The 22,640-nt window shown below is 48.7% G+C and overlaps 2 protein-coding genes across 6 annotated transcripts in view; both read right to left on the bottom strand.

Moving 5' to 3' along the window:
• LOC149352585 (phosphatidylinositol 3,4,5-trisphosphate 3-phosphatase and dual-specificity protein phosphatase PTEN-like) overlaps positions 1–22,640 on the bottom strand; it is an 82,280-nt gene that overhangs the window by 48,753 nt on the left and 10,887 nt on the right. For all 5 annotated transcript variants that reach the window (XM_089581767.1, XM_089581766.1, XM_089581765.1 and 2 more), the window contains 4 exons: positions 22,420–22,504; positions 19,520–19,564; positions 17,437–17,611; positions 15,881–15,988 (listed from right to left, as the gene is read on the bottom strand). In XM_089581767.1, coding sequence (XP_089437893.1) covers positions 15,881–15,988; positions 17,437–17,611; positions 19,520–19,564; positions 22,420–22,504 — 413 coding nt within the window. The remainder of the gene's footprint in view (positions 1–15,880; positions 15,989–17,436; positions 17,612–19,519; positions 19,565–22,419; positions 22,505–22,640) is intronic.
• On the bottom strand, positions 9,935–15,869 carry LOC149352586 (uncharacterized). Its single transcript, XM_089581770.1, has one exon. It carries the CDS (start codon positions 11,093–11,095, stop codon positions 10,031–10,033), a length of 1,065 nt encoding a protein of 354 aa, XP_089437896.1. The 5' UTR covers positions 11,096–15,869; the 3' UTR covers positions 9,935–10,030.

The following is a 22,640-nucleotide window of genomic DNA, read 5'->3' as shown; positions in this document are numbered from 1 at the left end:
TTGGGTGCGTCTCGGGATACATTCTGTGCAACAGCGACGGGCTGGGGAGTGAGCCCGTCTGTAGCTGTCTGAATAAAATGGCTTGCTCTCGACTGAGCCCCGAGCAAGGAGGTGGAAGGGTTCTGCGAGCTAGGCGGAACGCCTTGGTTATTTCGTTGTATTCGGTCATTCAGTCCTTGGTGCTGAACCACAGCGGCCAGTCAACCGAGGCGTGGTCCGTTAGCGCGCGCGCCTCGGCGTGTGCTGTCTCGTTGTGGTTGGCATTGCGGTCTGACGCCTCGCCCACGTGCGCCGGGAACCACTTGATTCTCACTTGTTTGCTGCCATCGTCGTTCTTGGTTGCCTGCAGTATGCACACCGCTTCCTTCGCTATCCTGCCTTTGGCGTAATTTCTCACCGCCTGCCTCGAGTCGCATAGCACCGTGTGGCAGTCGCGGTCGGCGATGGCCACCTCCTCCGCTTGCTCTGCCTTGGGGCATCTCGTGCTGGCGGCCGTGCGAACGGTGCCGGTCGCGTCGACGACAACCGTCGTGAAACCGTGTATCTTGGTGTACTCAGCCGCGTCAACGTAGCGTGCGTGTGTGTCGGCCGCGTGCTGGTTTATCAGCGCCTTGGCTCTCGATGCTCTCCTCCCTTTATTATACTCCGGGTGCATGTTCTTCAGTACAGAGTTCACTCTGATGTTGCGCCTGATCTCTTCAGGGACGGGGAGCTGCGTCTGCTCCCTGCCTTGATATCCAATTCCCAGGTTGTCCAGGATTTTCCGGCTGGCCTTGGTCGTAGACAGTCTTTCGAGTTGTGCGGCGCGTTGGGCCTCCGCTATCTCCTCTTTTAATCCCTGCCAATGATGAACACTTTGCCCAGACGAAGACAAGTCCCCTTGTCGAAACGTTGGCTCAAGCAACCTGAGGTTTTCCCCTCCCTTGTTCATTTTGTGATCACCATGGACCATCTACCACACCCTCTCTCTACCATGGACTCCAGTCAACGGAAGATGACGGAACAAGGTAAGCCTCTCCCCCTTCTTTCATTGGCACATGCAGCGTTGATAGGTGATAGTCAGTACAAGCACATCCACAATCACTCTCCTCCCGGAGAACATGCACCATACATTAGGTTCCAGAGCGGCGCCAAAACCAATGACATAAGGAAACATAGCCGCAGCACCACAGAACATCACGCACTTCGTCATTCACTGCGGGACTAATGACCTGAAACACAGCAGCGCGGAACAGACCATTGAGGCCATGAATACACTGGTACACGAGGTCCATGCCAACAGACCAAACACGAAACTGCACCTGACAACCGTGCTTCCTAGGGTAGTCAACTTGCACCACAGACACATGCCACAATCAGGCCAACTCGCAGCTCACGCACAGGACTCGTTTAAGCTCAACAATTTTTTGCTGGACATGGAACATTACCAAAAAGACGTTGAAATCATCCACCACGCTCAGATCCATCATGACCCTGAGGCACTCCTGGCCAGAGATGGACTTCACCCTAATTTTTTTGGCGTCCGAGTAATGGCAGACAACATAAAGTACTGGCTGAGAAACACATTTAAGCGGACGCTACAGCCCACTCATGCTCCCTCTCCCACTCTGGCCAACACTCAACAACAGACCACCCACAAAAGCGACAGCACCCAGGAACGAACACAGCCTCCCCCCGCTAGGACCCAGGACACCTCCACACAGTTCACGCCAAAGACTCGCGACGCTGGCACACAGACGGAAACCGTGGATCCCACACCAGCGGAACAGCACGTAGGAATCCCACCGGAAGTAGCCACTAAACAACAAAGCCACCACTTCACACAGGCACCTACGTGATTAGTGACGCACACTAGCACCCAGATTTTCACCGACACGGACCTCGACACCGATACCACACCCAAACAGAAGTCCCCTAAACACACAACACCCGTCAAGAGGTCCACTCGGCACAAGCGCAGATGACTTACATCTGGCAGCACCAATCGCCCCGAACCCAAAAGACGAATTTTCCTGGTCGCCATAAAACTAGCCACTAAACAAACTAACTACCGATTCCACCTACACACTTACAAATCCTACTCGCAGCACAGGACAATACCCAAAGGACTTCGAGTTAATGTTAGGTGCTCCCTCGGTGCGCTCAGGCCTGAACTCCTCGCTCGATGGGAAAAGGTTTCAAATGACGCATCCCTTTCATTCATAGCTATTTTAAAAGAACATTGTCAAGAGCAGTTAAATTCCCTCGATGATCAACTTAGTAAGATAGAACTAAATTCGGACGAAAGCCAGGCACTAGCAGATTTTGTAGACAGAAAGGAACGCAAGCTGCACGATAAACAACAGCGTAAACAAATGAGATAAATTTCCGCTAGATACGAATACATCTGGACAGTTTAACAACCGCCCGCCAATTTCGATACAGACAAAAGATACGCCTTTTCCGCCGCGGGACACTGACAGCAACATTGTCGATATTTCCAAATCCCTAAGTGATAGCGACAAACGGATTCTGAAGCATGGCCTTACATTTTGTCCAACTAATAATAATTTTAACGAGTATGAACTTCACAGAGATCTCACAGAATTTGCGCGAAAATTGTGAATTAAGGAATTCTTTGCCGAAAAAACGAACACCCCGATTTCTAACCTAGCTCTTTCCTGTAACATGTGGTCAACACGTGCTCACCCTACTGAAGTAACCAGCCTTAATCCCATCCCTCTCAAAGCTGAAAGCATGTGGACGCCGGAAGCGCAGCAGAGTCCTGAATTAGACGTACATTAAATCTGTCTCGAAAGAAATTATAGACCGAACAAAGCAAGCTCGAAAACGCAGAAACGTTACCCCAACGAACAGGCTACTCTGAACCACTTAGGTTCTAGAACTGATATAGTCATTAAACCTGCAGACAAAGGAGGTAGCATAGTTATCTTGCTGGCCGAAAAATACAAAAAAGAAGCTTTTAGGCAACTCAACAACCCTTGTCATTATAGGAAATTAGATTCAGATCCCACTTCAGAGTTCTGCAAATGGATTCTGAACAAACTGGCAAACTTATTATCAAGGGAACTAATCACGCAGTCCGACTACCACTTCTTAAATCCGCTAAACAAACGGGCAGGACGCTTTTACCTACTTCCCAAAATCCATAAGGTTTCCGCAGAAGACTTGTTTACCGCAGATATCCCCGGCAGACCTATCGTTTCAAACAATAACACGCCCACAGAGAACATCAATTTTCCTGAACAGCTATTTTGCAGATATTCCCACCCACCCCCCTTCCTTTGTCGAGGATACACCGCACTTTCTCCGCATAATAGAGTCTCTGAATGACGCTTCCATTATCCCAGCAGATAGCATACTTGTCACACTTGACGTCGCCGCTTTGTACACAAATATTCCCATATATGAAGGTATCGACGCACTCTCCAAAATTCTAACTCAAAGTCCTCACCCGCACGAAACTGAAGTGTACCTCACGCTACTTGAATTGGTACTAACACTCAACTACTTTGAATTCGATTCTTCTTACTACCTTCAAGTATTTGGAACAAGCATGGGCACTCCCTTCACACCCACCTACACGAACATTTTTATGGGGCTACTAGAATCTAAACTTCTAAATTCATTTCTAAAAAAACCACTTATATACCTGCATTACATAGACATTTTCATGATATGGGAGCATGGGGCCGAGACCCTGAAGGCATTCGTCACACACTTCAATTCATGCCACTCCAGCATTAAATTCACCTTCAACTCCTCGAAAACACAAGTCAATTTCCTTGACACCACTGTCTATTTAGAAAACAGCAAGCTCAAAACCACACTTTACAGGAAGCCTACTGACCGACAGCAATACTTAGATTTCACTAGCCATCATCCAAGACACTGCAAACAAGGTATATTCGTAGGACAGCCAACGAGACTAAGAAGAATATGTAGCGACGACGACTGCCTGAAACACCTCCACTCGCTAAAAAACACACTAATCACCAGAAACCATCCACAGACAACCCTTAATAATGCGTTCCAACAAGCAACCACTTTGAAACGAGATGTAGTTCTTAAAAAACGAACAAAAGCTAACAGTCAAAGACCTCCTGCACTTATAACGAAATACTCAAACGCGCTTCCAAACATAAACAATATCCTGCGGAAATACCACCCCATTTTAACTCGTAACGACCGTCTCAAGAAAATATTTCCCGACGCACCTAGGGTAACATACAGACGCAACACAAACCTGAAGGACATCCTGGTGCATGCTAGGCTCGGTAAGAAACCACTACTGACAGTAACTTCATGCTCTCGACCTAGATGCAAGACATGCAAACATTTACAAAGGGACACTACGGTTAAAAGTACGGCAAGCGATTTCAGTTTCCATATAAAGACCAGTTTTGACTGCACATCGTCCAATATTATCTACATGCTCCAGTGCTCCTTCTGCCAGAAACAATATATCGGAGAAACCGGGCAAACAATGAGTGCCAGATTAAACGGGCACTGGGCTGACACAACACGGAATGAACAGACGGCAGTGTCGACCCATTTTAATCGACGTCGTCACAAATTCGACGAACTCAAATTGTTCATTCTTCAGTCAGGTTTCAAATCAACTAGGGACAGAAAATACAGAGAAGCATTCCTAATCCACAAATTTAAAACACTGCAACCAACAGGGATTAACATGTCCAGAGGAAACCTGGAATCTCTCAGGTACTATCGTGCGCAAAAGTGGAGAGACCACGGCTTCGACGGCAGGAGCGGCTGCGGGGCTGCACCGCGGCGCTGCTATCTCCGGCGCTGCGCGCTCGCTGCGAGATTGCCTCGCGTGACGCAAAACTTTTCCCTCGCTCTCGGGCTGGTGCTTATCATGACTGACAAACTTCTAGCGCAACGTTCGGCTCTTCTGCTGGTGACGATCGCGTCGAAGGGGAGCGCGCATCGCAAGGAATTCAGGAATAGCGCAGTGGCGCTTTAGTGAAGCAAGTGGGCGGTGACGTTGCGTCCACTCACTTCACTCCGCAGCGGAAAAGGGCATTCTAATTGTAGTTGTAGCGACGTTTCGTATTTTCTCCCCACAGAAAGAAGAGTGGTTTATTTTAAAGCAATAGCGTTAATATCCGCACGTCGAAAATAATGGTCATTGGCGTGGGTCGTGTGGAGCGTTTCAAGCCTCGTCAGCATTCTGCATCTTTCGTATCCGAAACTCCGTGCTTTATTGAGACGCTTTTGTTAACAGGCCAGCAAGTTTAGGACAGACGCATTGCACATTCAGGCACACGCCGTCCTATGGCGCTGATGAAAGACCTGATCACAGCGCGTGGAATCTCCACTTTTCCGTACTTCCGATCTGGAGGAACTCACCCACCGAGTGACACAGCGCAAAATGTAACACTGCCTCATGGTAGCCATTCATGACTGAAGACCCTAATAGAAATTGTCCCTTGAAATGCGTTTTCTGGTTCATGAAGAAAAAGCTTGTTCCACATCGCCGATTTGACTTCGGTAGCACCTCGATTAGAAGGGGAAAATGTCGTGGAGTCGTGTTCGCAAATGAACATAAAAACACACACTTCTTTCTGTGGGGAGAAAATACGAAACGTCGCTGCAACTACAATTAGAATGGCCTTTGCCGCTGTGGAATGAAGTGAGTGGACGCAACGTCACCGCCCGCTTGCTTCACTAAAGCGCCACTGCGCTATTCCTGAATTCCTTGCAATGCGCGCTCCCCTTCGACGCGATCGTCAGCAGCAGAAGAGCCGAACGTAGCACTAGAAGTTTGTCAGTCATGAGAAGCACCAGCCCGAGAGCGAGGGAAAAGTTTTGCGTCACGCGAGGCAATCTCGCAGCGAGCGCGAGATAGCAGCGCTGCGGTGTGGCCCCGCAGCCGCTCCTGCCGTCGAAGCCGTGGTCTCTCCACTTTTGCGCACGACAGTACATTCCAGGGTTAGCATAATTTTAAATTAACAAATGTCTTGCACGTGGTCAGACCATTTCCTAGAACCTCGCATAAGTATATTATCGCTCTTTGCACCCTTCCCACGTCATATCTTCCACCACATTTCCGGCCTTCTCACCCTCTCCCTTTGTTCACCTTTTTTTTTTTCTTTTTCTCCTAATCCCCTACTATCAGTTCTTGGAAACCATGACATTCCTGTTACCCCCTCCGCCCCCCCCTTTTGGCTTTCTCTGAACTCTAGCCATTCCCCCCCCCCCTGCCTTGTCCTTCCTTGGAAATGCCCCCCCTTTCTTTCTCCTTGCAGTGCCAGCCTATTTTGTTTGCCTTGTTCTCATTTCCCTGTGCCACGCTGACTAATCCTCTTATCTGAGTTTTACAGGTCAACCCAGCGCCTCCTCCCCGTCGCAGCCCCTTCAAAGCCTTTGTTCATTACACACCCCCCGGATATAAGTTTTTCCACTATTGCAGCTTAACGAATCAAGATTCACCTCCCTCCCCTTCACGCATCCCCTCTCACACCACTTTCCTTCCCCCACCCGGGGCCTTCCTCCTCGGAGCGAAGGCCCTATTTAATCCCTGCCAATGATGAACGCTTTGCCCAGACGAAGACAAGTCCCCTTATCGAAACGTTGGATCAAGCAACCCGAGGTTTTCCCCTCCCTTGTTCATTTTGTGATCACCAAGGACCATCTACCACACCCTCTCTCTACCATGGCCTCTAGCGTGTTGTGCACCCCCAGCTGCAGGAGGTGTTTGGTGCTCGTTGTTTCGAACAGTCCCAGTGCCATCTTGTAGGCTCTACGGATGAGTATATCTATCTTGTTTCTCTCGCTCTTCTTCCACTTGTGATAAGCCGCCACGTACGCTACGTGACATATGACGAACGAGTGGATCAGTCTGATCAGGCTCTCTTCCCTGATTCCGCTTTTCTTGTTCTAGTCTCGTGGTGTTCGCCGCTTTCGCAATGAGCCGGGTGACGGTCTCGCCGTTTCTGCCGTGCGTCTCGATAGTCATTCCCAACACTCTGATCCTGCTGACTCTTGGGATCGCGTTTCCCTCTCTGGTCTTGACTTTGATTGCCTCGTACTCTCTCGGGCTGCTCTTGGGTTTGCGGTGCTTGACGGGCGGGTAGACGAGGAGCTCCGACTTACTCGGCGAGCATCGGAGCCCCGTTCCGTCGAGTTGGTCTTCGATCGCATCAACGGCCGCCTGTAGAGTGGATTCGATGTGGGCATCGCTGCCCCCTTCCACCCACAGCGTTATGTCGTCCGCGTATATCATATGTCGGACTTCTTTGATGTTCCTGAGCCTTTCGGCCACTCCTATCATCACGAGATTGAAAAGCACCAGCGAGATGACCGATCCCCGAGTGTGCCTGTGCTTTCCAACTTCTTCTCCTGTGCTTGGAGGTCCCCCGCTCTGAGCTTGGCCGTTCTGTCCGTGAGGAAGTCTTTGATGTAATTGTATGATCTCTCTCCCATGTTGAGTTTCGAGACTTGGGATAGGATCGCCGAGTGCTTCACCTTGTCGAAGGCGCTCTGCAGATCGAGCCCCAGTATTGCTTTGTTGTCGCCGGTGTTGCCGTCGATGATATGGTGCTTGAGTTTTATCAAGGCGTCTTGGGTACTTAGATGCTGCCTGAAGCCAATGATCGTTTCCGGGTAGAGATTTTCTTTCTCGAGGTATTCTTGCCACCTGTTGAGCAGGACATGCTCCAACACCTTGCCCACGCAAGATGTGAGCGATATGGGTCGAAGGTGATCCGTGTCGGATGGCTTGCCCGGCTTGGGGATCAGGATGATCTTGGCCTTCTTCCACTGCATCGGCAGCGTTCCCGTTTTCCAGCATTTGTTGTAATAGCTCGTGAGGCTTTCTATGGATTTGTCGTCGAGGTTCTTAAGCGCCTTGTTGGTGATGCGGTCCAGCCCGGCCGCCGACCTGCTGTTGAGGTCCTGCAGTGCCGTGTGAACTTCTTCTACGTCTATAGCCCCCCGTACGGCCCGTGGCACTCCGTGGGCGTAGTCGGCAGGTATCTGTCGCTGATGCGTTTCGCCACCTCATCGGCGCCGTGTTTAGTGACTTCTCGATGGATGAGTTTCGCCAGTCGGTCCCTTTGGTGTGACTTAGTCTTGGTTTCGTCGAGCAGATGCTTCAGCAAGTTCCATGTTTTCCCGTTGTGCATCTGGCCATCGGCAGCGTTGCATATCTCGTTCCACTGTTGCGCACATAGCGTGCGACAGTGGTCCTCGATTGCTCTGTTGAGTTCTGCGACTTTCTTTCATAGCCTACGATTAAGGCGTTTTTTTCCATCTGTTGAGAATGGACTGCTTGGCTTCGATGAGGTGGGCCAGTCGGCTATCCATTCTGTTCGTTTCGAGGTCTGTTTGTATGTCCTTGGTTGAGTTTCGAATGTCTTGGAGGATCTTGTTGGTCCACGTGTCGATGTCGTCGATTTTGATCTCTTCCGCCTCCTGATTTCTGTTATCTCTGAAAGCGGTCCAATCAATCCACGTATGTTTCCTGACGTTGGTACTGCTCTGCTCCGGTATGACGATTTCCACGATCATGTGGTCGCTGCCGAGGTACACCCCCGTGTTCCTCCACGTGATCGTGATCGGTTCGTTGTTCTTGATGAACGTGAGGTCGGGGCTGGTATCTCGGGACACAGAGTTGCCAATTCTCGTTGGGTAAGCCGGGTCGGTTATGAGGGTATAGTCGAGTTCCGCCGCATCTTGGGATAGGTTTCTGCCTTTCGCATTGCTCTTGACGTAGCCCCATGCCGGATCCATCGCATTAAAGTCGCCGCATGCGATCAGCGTGCTCTGGCCAGCCGTCGTGCTTGCCTTGTGAAGAATGGCTTTGAACTTCTGCAGTCTCTGCGATGGGTTACTGTAGATGTTCAAAATAAAACTGCTGTTTTTTCTTTGCTTGATCGGTATGAGTTCGGTGAGCGTGTGTTCGATCCTGACGTTGCTTAGCCGGTGTTCGACGAAGGTGAGTCCCTTCCTGACCAGGGTGCACAGGCCTCTGCCATCGGGCGGGCCCGTGTGCACCCTGTAGCCGGGGAGGGACGGCTTGTCCGTTCGTGTTTCTTGGAGTAGGAGCACGTCGGGCTTGCGCGCCGCGTGCTCGATGTGCTGCTGGACGACTGCCCTCTTCTTGACGAAGCCGCCGCAGTTCCACTGCCACACTGTTCTGCCGGTGGAGTTGGAGGCCACGATTGTCCTATTCGGAATTCTCCGAGTTGCTGCGCTTGGTTGACTTGCTGCTGTACTGGCGTGAACGGTGGGTTGCTTAGTATTAGTTGCACGCTGCTTTCCAGATTGTTGAGTCTACTGACGTTCTCCGTTTGGAACGCTTCGATGGCTTCCTTCATCGATTTGATCATATCCTCGAGGCTGTTGAGTTTGGCCTCGACGTTGTTGTTGCTGCTGTCGGTGCTGCAGTTGCTCATGTTGTTCTTGGTCTTGCGCGATTCGACGGCCCTCTTCTTCGTCGCCGGCTCCTTGTCTGCGTCGGCCGTAGTTTCTTCGACCTTGTTGTTGCCGCTCGGGCTGGATCTTTGCTGTTCGACGTTGCGGAGGGCGTTGCGGATCTCCGTGATTGCCTTGGTGAGGTTATTGATGGTGGCTCGCAGGGTCGCGTTCTCCTTTTTCAGGGCCTCGTTGATCTCTCGTTCCTTGGTTGAAGCGTTGTCGCTGGGATTGGTCTTCATGATGGTTTGGTTTAGTTTATAGGGTTTAACGTCCCAAAGCGACTAAGGCTATGAGACGCTGTAGTGAAGGGCTCCGGAAATTTCGACCACCTGGGGTTCTTTAACGTGCACTGACATCGCACAGTACACGGGCCTCTAGAATTTCTCCTCTAAAGAAATTCTAGCCGCCGCGGCCGGGATCGAACCCGCGTCTTTTGGGTCAGTAGCCGAGTACCATAACCACTGAGCCACCGCGGCGGCTGGTCTTCATGATACCTTGTGTGGCGTTGACCCAACCAACTCTCTCGCACGACGGTGATCTTTGGGTTTTCGTTTTTCGTGCGTCTCTGCTCTGGCTCCTGCAGCTGCTATTTCTCGACTGCGCGCGGTTTCTCGATGGCGTTCGACTTACGGGCAGCTGGCTTGTCGAGTGGCGGGAAATTGCTCTCCGACGGCAGCTGGTGGCTGACCTTTCGGCACTCCCACTGACGTTTGCGAACGATGTAGGGAACCTTGTATCTGGCTTTACATTCTCTGTCGGCAGTTGGGTGAGCACCGCCGCAAAGTTTGCATTTGGGGGTACATTTGTGGTCTTCCTTGGGGTTCACTTGGCCGCAGCCCCTGCAGATCCGGTTGGTTGGCGTCGGGCACACGTCCTTGCGATGCCCGACCCGACCACACTGGTGGCAGACGTCAATTTGCTTTCTGTACAGGTGGCACGGTATGACCGTGACACCATATCGGACAAAGTTCGGTACCTTGGGTCCTCTGAAGGCTACTATGATCGTGGTCAAGTTGCCGATTCTTTTGGCGCCTACAGCGAGTGGGTTTCTGTCGTTAACAATGTTGCTGTCGAGTTCTTCGGCTTTCTCGTCGACAGGGATGCCTCGGATGATGCCCTTCACGATGTCGTGCGGCGTCGTGCGATACGTGCTGACTTCGAAGGTCTTGTCTTGAATGTATATTGCTTGAATTCTTGCGTAGCGGACAGCGTTTTCTTCCTTGGGCGTGCTGATTACCATTATATTTTGTTGCGCGTTCGGGCAGATGGTGTCCGATGCGTTCTCTTCGGTCGTTATCTTGGCCGCGACAAGAACGGCCGCAGCGACGGTCGTAGTGCCGATCTTGGTGATGTCGAGTCCCCCTCGCAATCTGATTACGATCTTGTTTTCCTCCAGCGGCATGGCTGGCATTCTCGCTTCCTTGATGGCCGAGGCTCTAACGTTCTTATTACCTTTCGCTTTCTTGCTTACTTGGTTGTCGGTGCCGGCGAGCTTCGCGTCGAGGTCTCGTTGACGAAGTCTTGACATGCGTTCCCCCGCGAGCGTCCATCCAGGGCCGCGGTGGAATTCCTCGGGTGAAATTTCTTCGCCTTTAACTTGCATGGTCATTGGAGAGTCGGAGATAGTTGCCAGAACGGACGTTTCTTGCATCTCGGGGCCGAGTGGCTGCCGCCGAGGCGGCGAGCCGCGGCAGCCGCGACAACGACGAGGCCTATCGCTCGCGGAACACACCTAGCGGAACCGCCCCCCGCACGGCGATGAAAACTGTCCGGTAATTCGAAGAAAAAGGCGTACCTTTGGGAACTTTCAATATCCGTCGGTGCTTCTCGACTTCATGAACACATCGAGATAGAGAAAACTTCGATTCACGCAAATTAGCACTGCGAAATTAATCATAAATGACGGAGCCGACGTGAACGCATCCGTTCGCTTAGGCGATCACAGCGCCCTCCCAATGAATTTGGGAAAAACCGTTGGAGACTTTCACTCGTTTTGGTTTCCCTTCCAACCTGATTACAGACAATGCTTCTTATTTCATAAGCAAAGTCTTTGTAGACTCTTGTTGGTCGCTTCAAATCCGCCACAGGAGAACGAGTCCCTACCATGCTCAGAGTAACATAACCGAGCCGGTGAATCGAAATCTGAAGAGCATGCTGGTCGCGACGACCGAGCAGCACAGAGATTGAGACGCGCGGCTGTCCGAACTGGCGTTAGCTACAAGGACAACCGTGAACAGGTCAGAGGGTATTACACCAGTTTACTTGAATTTTGGTAGAGAGATCACTTTTCTGCTGGAGAATGCCCTACTCAACGCGGCAGGGCCCGCACCCCCTCCGCTTTCGCAGTACGCGGCAAGGCTCCGGGAGCGCCTGGAGGCAGCGCAGCACGCGGCTCGCGAAAACCTCGATGTCGCGCGCATGGAGCAGGCGGATCAGTACAACAAAGGCCGCCGTCACGTCATTTTCAACACGGGCGACTTAGTATTCAAGAGAACGCACCCACTTAGTAACTCAGCACGCGGTTTCGCCGCGTCACTAGCGAACAAGTGGGCTGGGCCGTACGAAGTTACGGCACGGACTACGCCGCTCACCTACCAGCTGCGGTTGTTGACAAACGGCGAACCCGCCGGTCCGGTGCATGTCGCTGATTTGAAGGCTTTCCGCCTTCGCAAGGACGATGACTGCGAAGCGGTGGAAAATCAGCGCGATGCGGCGATGCCACCCCCGGGAGGACGAGCAGGTAGCGGTGCGGTTCGCAACCGACGCCACAACCTGAGGGCCAGGTAGCACCCGTGTCTCTCGATTAATAATCATCCGCAAAGCTCTCACCCTCTCAGCATGTCTTCTAGGAAGCTGCAGCAGACCGACACCCGTGGCTCGGATATCAGAAGGCAAGGCAGACCACCGTCTAATAGTGGCCACCATCAAGGCGTGCCACCCGGCCGGCGGCAGGAACCGCGCGAGTGGCGCAGGTACCACGGCCGCGGTGGCCCCCACCGCCAGCCTAACCGCGCAGCCAACCACTGAGAGCATCTCCCAGTGGTGCAGGCCAACGCAAGAGGGCCAGGGACAATCCAGCGCAGGGCCCCCCTCAGCACCCAGCCGGCGCTCCGGCCGCCGAGCAGCCGCAACCCAAGCGGCCCAGGGTCCTGCGGCACGTGGCCACCTGGACCACGGTCGCCAGTGGCCGTCTCCTACTGTGCGAGGTCCAGGTGGCGGGACCAGGCGCAGCCCCTTCACGGCGAAGACCTCCAGGCAGTGCCGCAGCCTTTCCGCGGTCTGACCCTGGAGGAGCGGGCCGGCTTGTGCTCTCTCTGCGGCACACTTGTTGTGCACCGGCTCCGCCACGAGGCCGGTGCGCTGCATTAAGCGTGCAAGGAGGCGGCGGAGAAGTGCATGGCGGCTGCAGCACCTTCCCCCGCTGCGCCACTGCAGAGGGGCAGCCCAGAGGAGGCGGCCCTCCGCATCCTCCAGTCCAGCCGCCCAGACCTGCTGTCCCCGGGGGACGAGGAGCTCTGCAAGGCGCTGCTAGCAGGGCCCCCAGTGGAGCCGGGTGTCTCACTCCCTCGGGAGGCAGGTCTTGAGCTGATCCATCTAGTGGTGAGCAGCCCCCCGGTGAGCTCCCCTCCCCCCTTCGACGAAACTATGGACGCCGACCGGGACCCGGAGGTCATCGAGCGCCTACTGGCGGACCCCGAGACGGACGTTTGAAGAGGGAGGGGGGGGGGGGGGAGATGTAGGGTCCGCTCGCGGGCCAACTCAAATCCCGCGCCGCTCACCGCGGGTAGCCTCGACAACCCTTCCTCCCAAGTGGTGGGGCAGGGGGAACAAGGCTACGTGGGGGAGCCTACTTAAGGAAGGCGCGACCGCCGAGGCTCTCTCTCTCTCTGACACCTGCCCGAGGACCACCTGACCTTGCTGCCCCAATGATGCCCGACCCCCCTGCCGCGACAGAATGTGAGATTAAATCACTTTGTTACTAGACCCGCCTCAAGTCACTGTCTGTGCGTCCTCGCGCAGAGGAATCGCCCACTAAGTTAGGATTACCAGTGAAGTTTCCTAGCAATGAAAGCTGTAACTGAGGTTGCTTACGCCTCATAGATGATAGGTACGTGCCAACCGAGAGGTTCGCGATAAGGCACTAAGCCATAAGCGGGCATCAAAGGCATGAGGTTTAATGAAAGCCGAATCGGGGATTTCATACTACGTCTTAAGTGGAAGTGCAGCAAAGAGGACACCTCAACATTGTTTTACGGCATCTACTACTCTCATACTCAGCAGACCACCAATTAAAACTATACCTAATTCATTTTGATGAGTCCTATTTTTCACAACTTAATTTTTAGAATGAACTGCTTTCTTTCATCGTAAAAGAAGCGCTCCCACTTTTCACTAGTACTTATTTTTCACAACTTGACTAAATTTCTAGAATGAACTGCTTCCTTTATTTGTAAAAGGTGCACTGCCACTTTGAAAGATTAATTTTCACCGCATTAGATGACTGGCCAACTCATGTGACATCAGTGGAATGACTAAAATTTCATTGACTGTAAATTTAAGGCCATAGCCAATCAGTATACTAAGAAAGTCAGTTCATCTGCTGAAAAAGATTAAAAGGTAACATTTATGCTCAGTGGCTGGCAATAGCTGCAAGGAACTAAGAAAGCTAGAGAAACTAGCCTTCACGAAATTGTAACAGCACAGTACAAGCTTTATAATCATTGTTTAGGGCCATGTCTTCCCATACACTGTGAGACTGGACGTTAGCTTCACCACCTCTCAAAAACAATGCAGCCAGACTACCTACAGTAGCCAACCGATTTTTCGGACTCCACCAATTCGAACTTGTGTGATATTTCGGACATCACTTAGGAACCATCGCGCCCCTCATAGGAATGTGTACATTTTCACGACCGATATTTCAGACTTTGTAGAGTCCAAAAGTTCGGACTAAAACAGACAGCAAAAATACTGTGGAGATAGTTGTTCAAACGAAAGTTCGTTATTTCAGCCTAATATAGATGCAAGCGGGCATCACTGTCACAACCAACGCAAGGCGCCATTTTGGATTTAAATAGAACCAGCAGGCACTGACAAAGCAAATCGGACAAACAAGCATAAATAGGCTTGGCTGTTTGTTCTTCACTGTTGCCATCAAAATGGCCTACAAAGAGCGTGCATCGCACTGAAAATTCCGCCGACGCCACCTATGGTGTGGGACAGATGATGCAGGATTGGGGGGGGGGGGAGCATACAGAGGCAGTTTCTGCTAGTGTCGCCTTTCCATGGGTTACCTCTCGGTCTCCACGAGAGTCATTGCCCATGCGAACCGACTGTTCTTGCTTTGCGCGGCGCATGCATTCATTCACGGCATGGCCATGTCACACCGTCTGGTATAGGGATGTGAGGTGCTGCGGACATGACAAAAGCATGACTATGGCTCAGATTATCGCTTGCAAGCGGAACATGGGGAGCGGCGAATTTTGCGACTTTGAATGCTATTTCTTTGCAAAGAAGTTTTTTTTTTTTTTTTGAAGTTCAGAGGATTTTTCAAACTGTTCGATTGTTTGGACCATTTCCCGTGGCCCGCCAAGTCCGAAAAATCAGTCGACGACTGTAGTTCCCATTACAGAAGAATCTTGATTATGTGATCCCAGTGAATACGAATTTCGGGATAATATGAATCTGTGAAATTCCCAGGCTAGAGTGCAGTGCATACAATGGGCAGAATATTGGATGTTCCGAACGCTGTCCAGAGCCACATCAGATGGTACGAACACAGTGCCTTACATCACCATGACGTCATGATTGGCAGTCATGCAGTACGCGCTGCAAGCGGTGAGAGGCGGCGCGCGGCCCGCATATTGCTGACATCGCGACCGCCACTCGCGGGGTACGCATTGTGAGTAGTGAGCGATGGCTGCACGGCCGTAAATAAATCCAGTCAACCGTAAACAGATCTGCTTGAATTCATTCCCTGTGCTTTTATTTTGGATGACAGAAATCTCAGATCACAATGACATGAATATTTTTCCTTATCCTACGAGGTTTGTATCATTGATATGCTACTGCAGATGTAATATCAGCGACAAATCAAATGAAAACAAGGAAACTGCAATAAACACACAAAAACAAACATATTGGCTCCTGCAGAGGAAATACTAGTAAGGTTGATTAAAACTTCTAAAAGACAGTCTCTGCAGTTTCGAAGTGAAAATAACCTGTACGAGCACTGAGCTTCCCCCAGAGATGATCTCATTTTGCTGTCAATGTTTCAATTGTCTCATCCACGTTCCATTTATTGCTAAGTGTACGAAGCATGTGCACACAACCCAATCAAAGCGCACCCACTGCAGCCCAGTGGTGCACGGTCAAGCCAGCCTTGATGGTTTAGCGAAATGCAAGACCAGCAGAAGCTGCACTAGAGCCCTGCTACCTTGAGGTCTGTCGTCCTGCGCTCGCTGTAATAGGACAGGGCGTCTCCTGCAGTGGTGAACATGCGGCTGTGCACCAGGTAGGAGCACACCATCACCCCCGTTCGGCCCTACAAATAGAGACAAACAGACCACCAAGTGTGCTGCTATGACTGCGGTTGCTAGTAAAGCCAACCACATTACGTCCATTCAGCAATACCCAATAACCACCACGCTACTAGTACAGCACGCTTTACAGTTCATTAAAGAGGCTCGCACCATTGTGCGGAATGTTAAATATGATCGCAAGGCCAAAAGCAGTCTGTCAACAAGCATAGTAAAATGCAGGCTGCTCCAATGCAGGCTGCTCCCAGAAAACACCACAAGAGCCACAAAAATTAATACCATAAATGGTACCAACATGCCATAGCCAAAACATTAATTTTGCCAGACAAGTGCATGTAGCAGGAGGACTAAAATATTTACGTAAATACTTAGAAATCTGAAAAAGTTCTACTGCACATCTCCATATAACAGACTGCAAGCCTGGATACATATTTGCCGAAATGGCTCAACAGGCACCACCACAATTCAGTTTCAATGACTGCTTTTTGTGTAATCATGAATTGATGTTAGCATCATGACTACTGTCTGGTGAGTGCTTTCTCCTTAATAAGCCATAGCACCACAGTAAACGTGGTTTCAAATCACATTTCCTACTACCGCATTCCCATTATGGTTTCAATAAAACTTGGGTTGGGCCTAGTTGGAACATGATGTTGTGAAGGTGTAGGTTGCGCTTGTGTGTGTCTCTGTCTTTCTTCGTGGTTCGTCCCTTGGTAGCGCAACCTACACCTTCACAACACCATTATGGTTTATTGGGGTTTAATGTCCCAAAGCGAATCAGGCTACGAGGGACGCCATAGTGAAGGGCTCAAGAAATTCCGACCACCTGGGGTTCTTTAACTTGCACTGACATCACACAATACACGGGCCTCTAGAATTTCACCTCCATCGAAATTTGACCACCAAGGCCGGGATCAAACCCACGTCTCTTGGGTCAGCAGCTGCAAGCCGTACAAATGAGCCACCGCATTCTCGGTCTTCATGCAATTTCAAACACTGCTTCACTGTGCAGTAGAGAGAAATCTGTTTTTTCATTTTCTCTCTCTCTCCACACTTAACTCCATCCTTCCACTACCCAGAGGCCTCTAATTAATGCAAGGAAGTATGCTTGCTATACAAGGCAACTGGCAGGCTACTTTAAGAACAAGTTCACATGCTGTACCTCTCTTCACAAGGCTGTGTCTAATGTCATTCTAGCAGTACTTCCTTGCACCCTATGGAAGGAAAGACTATTGACAACAGCAGCGTCATCACCAGTCCCACACTAGAACCAATTAAATTATAACTGACTTACATTTCATGAGTAGGTTGGATAAAAAAAAAAATCAAACTATTATCATGGATTATACATGATTTCACAGAATTCCTTCACCACAAATCACAAAATATCAACCACTAAATGCTAGACCTAAATGCAGTCAAACAACCAGCAAAGCACTCTGCCAACACACACCTTGCCTGCTTTACAGTGGATGACAGCAACATTTTCCGAATGGCTGGACAGCCACCGTTCGACGTCCTCACAGAAGGGCTTGATGAGGTTAATTTTAGGTGGGTTGTGGTCCTTGAATGGGTAGTGTGCCACTCTATTCTCGAACTTCTTGGCATCATACTGCCGCTCAGAGCACCTGTGCAAGACCACGGCAGGGCTCACAGTTAGATTGCTGCACCTGGTGCACAAAGCCTCCACCTGTTACAAAGTGACACACATAAAAGTTGTGAATAACAGACAGCGTACCTCCACACAAACTAAACACTTTCATAGCAACAGATGGAAACACCTGGCTTCCTGCATACTTCACGTGCCACCAGCATAGGCCGAACCTACAACTCAGGTGTGCACAAATAGCTGTAACAGAATGCACGTGACCTGGTCTCAAATCTATCTAGCCATACACAGAGAAATGCACATTTATAAGCAAAGCCATGAGAAGCACTACTCCCCATTACTGAGTAACATTGGAAAGCAGGAAATAGAAGGCAGTAGTAGATGCTGCAAAGCATCGTAAGCAAGAACTCTCAATTTTTAGTGAAGCAGACACTGTCTGCTATCTTGAAAATTTTCAATTTCTTAGCAGAAGTTTCAATCTGAGCAAAGTGACTAGGAGAAGCCACCACTCCGAAGTGTGGCGAAATCTCCTATCCCATACATACACACACAAAAAAAGACAGGTTCTATAAATCATGAAAGCACCACAGCAAGAATACTTCTTATAAAGATGCACAGTTTTTTCTTCTCTCTTTGTGAAAAAGTACTCGGCACTTTTATGTTTATCGCACTACACGAATGGCTGGTGCTAGAGCACGCCCATCGCGGGTTTCATGTGTACAGTTGCCGTCAAAAGTAAATGGAAGGGAACTTTGTCAAAAAAATTTAATTTCTTTAAATCTAAAGCATAATGGTCCATGTTTGTTGGTGCACAGTGCAATTCACACAATCACAATTAGTCTGCACATATGTATTCAAGGATGCATGAATTGAGCGGGCAATGATTAAATTTTTTCGTTAATGTTGCCTTCCACTTACTTTTGACCGCACCTGTACATGACAGATGGCGCAGTGGTACCTTGCACTTCTGTTCTGGTCTACAGACTGAAGCTCACCAGCAACACATGTGCAAAAAAATGGTACATGCAAATCACAGTCTGTCTCTGCTAAACTTCTCATTTTCGTCTGCTTGTCAAGGACGCCCCTGGAGCATGAATGCGATGCGCGAGGGCTTCGTTAAATCAAAAGTGGGGTATAAAATTACTTCATTAAATCACAGAAGAAAATACATGGCTTTTCAGTGGGCAGAGATTGGCAAACAAAAAAAGTGCATTAAAGAGGTTTATAACATCAAGGTTCAACTGTACTACTGGACTGAAAAATTTCATACTTTCAGCTCAAGAACAAACATTTTTCAAAAATATCTAACATACTTGTTCCTCACTAAATTGAAATGCATGAAGAATTTAACGATCACCATCATCAGCCTGACTACACCCACAGCAGGGCAATGGGCTCTCTAATTAATCTCTCAAATTAACTGAAACAATTAAAAACATGGGGAATCACCAGCATATGCTGGAGAAGATAAAAGCAGCAGCAAGTTTTAAAATGGTGCTTCTTTGCTGCCCCAAACTTCTATATGCTGGACCCAAAAAGGGCCTCACATACAGCTGATACTACAGAATAGTTGGTATAGCTGTGAACCCTGTGTAATCGCAAGCAACAGCAGTGTGCAGTAATGTAATAGCCATAATGTTGACAGACATACAAGGAGTACAAAGGCCTTCAAAATGCCTAAGTGACATATCCATCACTGCCTAAGTTAGAGGCAACGAGAAAGAACACAGTGTTAAAATATATATGCAAACATGTCGCAACCAACAAAATTCGTAGGCATGCTACAAGGATCACATTCATTCAGTCCACACAAGCAAGTCAGAATACTCCAGTATTACTACTAAACAAGACGGCTATTGAAGACATGTGCCCAGCAAAGTCGGATTAACTTTCCAGCACATCACACAAAGGTCAAGGGGACACTCACAGGTTGTAGATCTTGTAGTGGCCTTTGTGCTTCTTTTCAAGAAACCTGCAAAATGGCAGAAAAGCAAAATAAAGAGCATAAGGCAAGGATGCACAATGAAGTGCACAAATGTGAAAGACAAAAATAATATATAAAGGCAACTTCTGCAGGCAACCAGCTTCGTACAAGCAGTGCCTAAACACACTAGACACAACAGCTACTGCCGTACTAAACGTGCACAGCTTACAAAGCAAGAAGAAAAATAGAGCTGGTTAAAATGTGTGTCCAATTAAGACACAAGCTTGAGAAATTACACAAATGAACTTCTACTAAAAGCACTGCAACTTATGTAGCACACCCGAGAACATCAAGAAGGCAAAAAAAGTTGCTAAACACTGCATTTTAGTTACTAAGCAAGTAAGAGGGAGACAAAATAAGTGCTACGCTCATGAATGTTGTGTGATAACCCATCACTCAATTCAGGTTGCTTACTCCACCCACATGCAAAATTTACCAACTCACCAATTAAACCACATATGCTGAGACTTCAGAAATTTGCAAGAATTAAAATATTTTTCGATTCAGAATGTTTATTTCACTTCGCAATTCCGAATCATCCTTTTTTTTTTTTGGTGGAAATTACCTCAACATCGACTTCTGAGCCGTCCTACAATGTAGGATACTAGGCAAATTCACTACCTGTTACGTGTGGTGAAGCTTCGAACATTTGACATCGACTTAAATATCGCATTTCTCATCACGTGCGGTGGTTTACTTATGACCATGCACAAAAATTATTTGGTTTTCTTGCAGAACTATAATGTAGTCGATGGAGTTGAATTTCAAAAATGGAGTCCTAAATAGACTGGCGGATCTTTCTGAATGCACACACCGCATAAAACTGAATGCACATAATAAAACCCTCACACAGGAAAAATTTACTCTCTGTACCTACACTAGCAGGTGCAAGCTCTTACACAATAAACTTTTAGAGTTACTATACAGAAAAGTGGTGTCCTACATACAGGATGCTAGGCATATATAAGGCAACACAGGTCTGTCATATGCAATGTTGGCAGCAGCAGGAAAGCACTGAAGGGCAATGAATAAGTGTAGAGAGACTATGAGTACTCAACAAGTGATTTTGAACTAACTGTCACAGTCTACCTATTTCAGCTCTAAATCTCTATAGTACGTCTGGTGAGCCCCACACAGCACAACAGATGCCCTCACAAGTGCCTGTAGATTCCAAGTAAAAAGTATTTAAATGACTAGCTATACTCCATCTTGACACCTTGCCACACTTGAAAGCCACAGGCCTCCTCAACCAATCAGGACTGTGCACAGATCTTGAATGAGTTCCTGCAAGCTTAGGTGTATAAGCATATGGCACCATCTAGGTTTTAAGCTGCAAGATACACATACCACTAAAGCCGTTGCTGACAGTCCGCCATGCGGAACAGGCAACACTGGATGTCAATTTTGTAAAAGCTGGAGCACTACCCTCTTGCGGTCCTCCCCGGTGCTCCGGGTATTTACAGGTCCTTATAATTGAAACACGTGAAATTTTGCTCTGCTGATGCCTGCACACTAAAGTGAAACAACGTGGTTTTAATGTTATTGTTTACTAGAATATACTGAAGAAAGTAGGGAACTAATTCTTAATATTACTGCTCTTGAATTAAAAAAAATGTCCTGAAAAAAAAAAAACTGGCTGACAATTACGATTCTTGGTAATGAGATTTTTGTGCGCAGCTGCTGCGGTATTTAAACAATAGGCAACTGCATATGGAACATGTAGTGCCGAACGAAAGCGGCTCTGGGTAATCTGCCATCGCCTCACCTCACGCAAACGGATGGCGGCGCGCACTACTCTAGCGCCATCTATGAGCGAGTAGTGGCCACAACTGGCACTTCTCGCAACGTGCTTGCTGCGTACCTTACCGATGACATCTTCGACGAGCTGACAACGGCGCACACTACTCTGGTGCCACAGGTTGCCGCCGTGCATTCACGCTACTGCCATACCCTTCTCCTACACTCCCCTCCTCACGCTCTCTCTGCTATTGGCAACGCATTCAGCAAGTATGATGCATAACAGAGCAAGAAAACATTTACAATGTCAATTTGCACCATTATTTAAACATGCTAGAAACAGACATCAAAACCCAACCAAACCCATTAAATTTCTCTTTATGCACCAAAATGCGTCATTCTTGCAGTCAGCTATGTACTTTTAACCTAAGCGCTTTTTTCCATTTTTGTCCATTACAAGGATATTATGTGCAAAATAAACAAAAGCTACACCTAGACAAAAAAAACAACACAATTGTGATGCAAAGCTTCAATATGTCCATGATACCTCTCGCTTGAGTTGATTGTTCAAGCTGGCACGCATGTCCCAAGGCCTAGTAGGCATATGCCTGCATTTACCCTGTATTGCAAAGGGCTTTAGCTCCTAGAAATAATTAAGTTCTACCAACTTTACAAGTGCTTAAAAATGAAGAACTGCCAGCATGTGCTATGACAAGCAACATAAAAGAAGGAAAAATTTTTTAGCCAGAAATTTAATGTTGAAATACCGCAGCTGCAGTACGACGCCATCTTTATTGTAACAAGTGCCCTTCACAAAATGACACGCCAACATTTATGAGGACATCCAGTTGGCGAAGAAAAAAACCTTGCGGTCAAAGCTGCTAAAGGAAAACCTAAAGACTGCAAATGCAACCAAAATACGCATAATGTGTGGCCTCACCAAAAATGATGTTTCAATTTAACAGAAGCTCTGTATTAATCAACTATGCCATTCACGAATATACTCTAGTACAACCAAATGGGAAACAAATCTATTTCACTCAACTTTTGCTTTAACAATCAAAAAACATACCATAAAACAAAAGTGAAAGAAGATGCAGACTTACTTCTGGACATCATCCATGTGGTTGCGGAAGACACCTTCCAGCTTCTCAGCTGGGAAGCCCATGGCAATGATATTGTCGCTAATGTCTGTCACAGCAACCAAGTCAAGGCACATATCCATACAGCAGCAGTGGTAGAACTTTAGCAGCAGTCAATATGCAGAGCTCCAGGAAATTACTCTAACCCCCCTTTCCAAGCATTAACACAGAGAAGTTGTGTAGAA

This window comes from Amblyomma mixtum, chromosome 3 (genome assembly GCF_055824585.1).
Source record: "Amblyomma mixtum isolate Tamu chromosome 3, ASM5582458v1, whole genome shotgun sequence".
Lineage (NCBI taxonomy): Eukaryota > Metazoa > Arthropoda > Arachnida > Ixodida > Ixodidae > Amblyomma > Amblyomma mixtum.
Note: the sequence above shows the minus strand (reverse complement) of the source record. Positions and strands in the feature narration are given on the sequence as shown.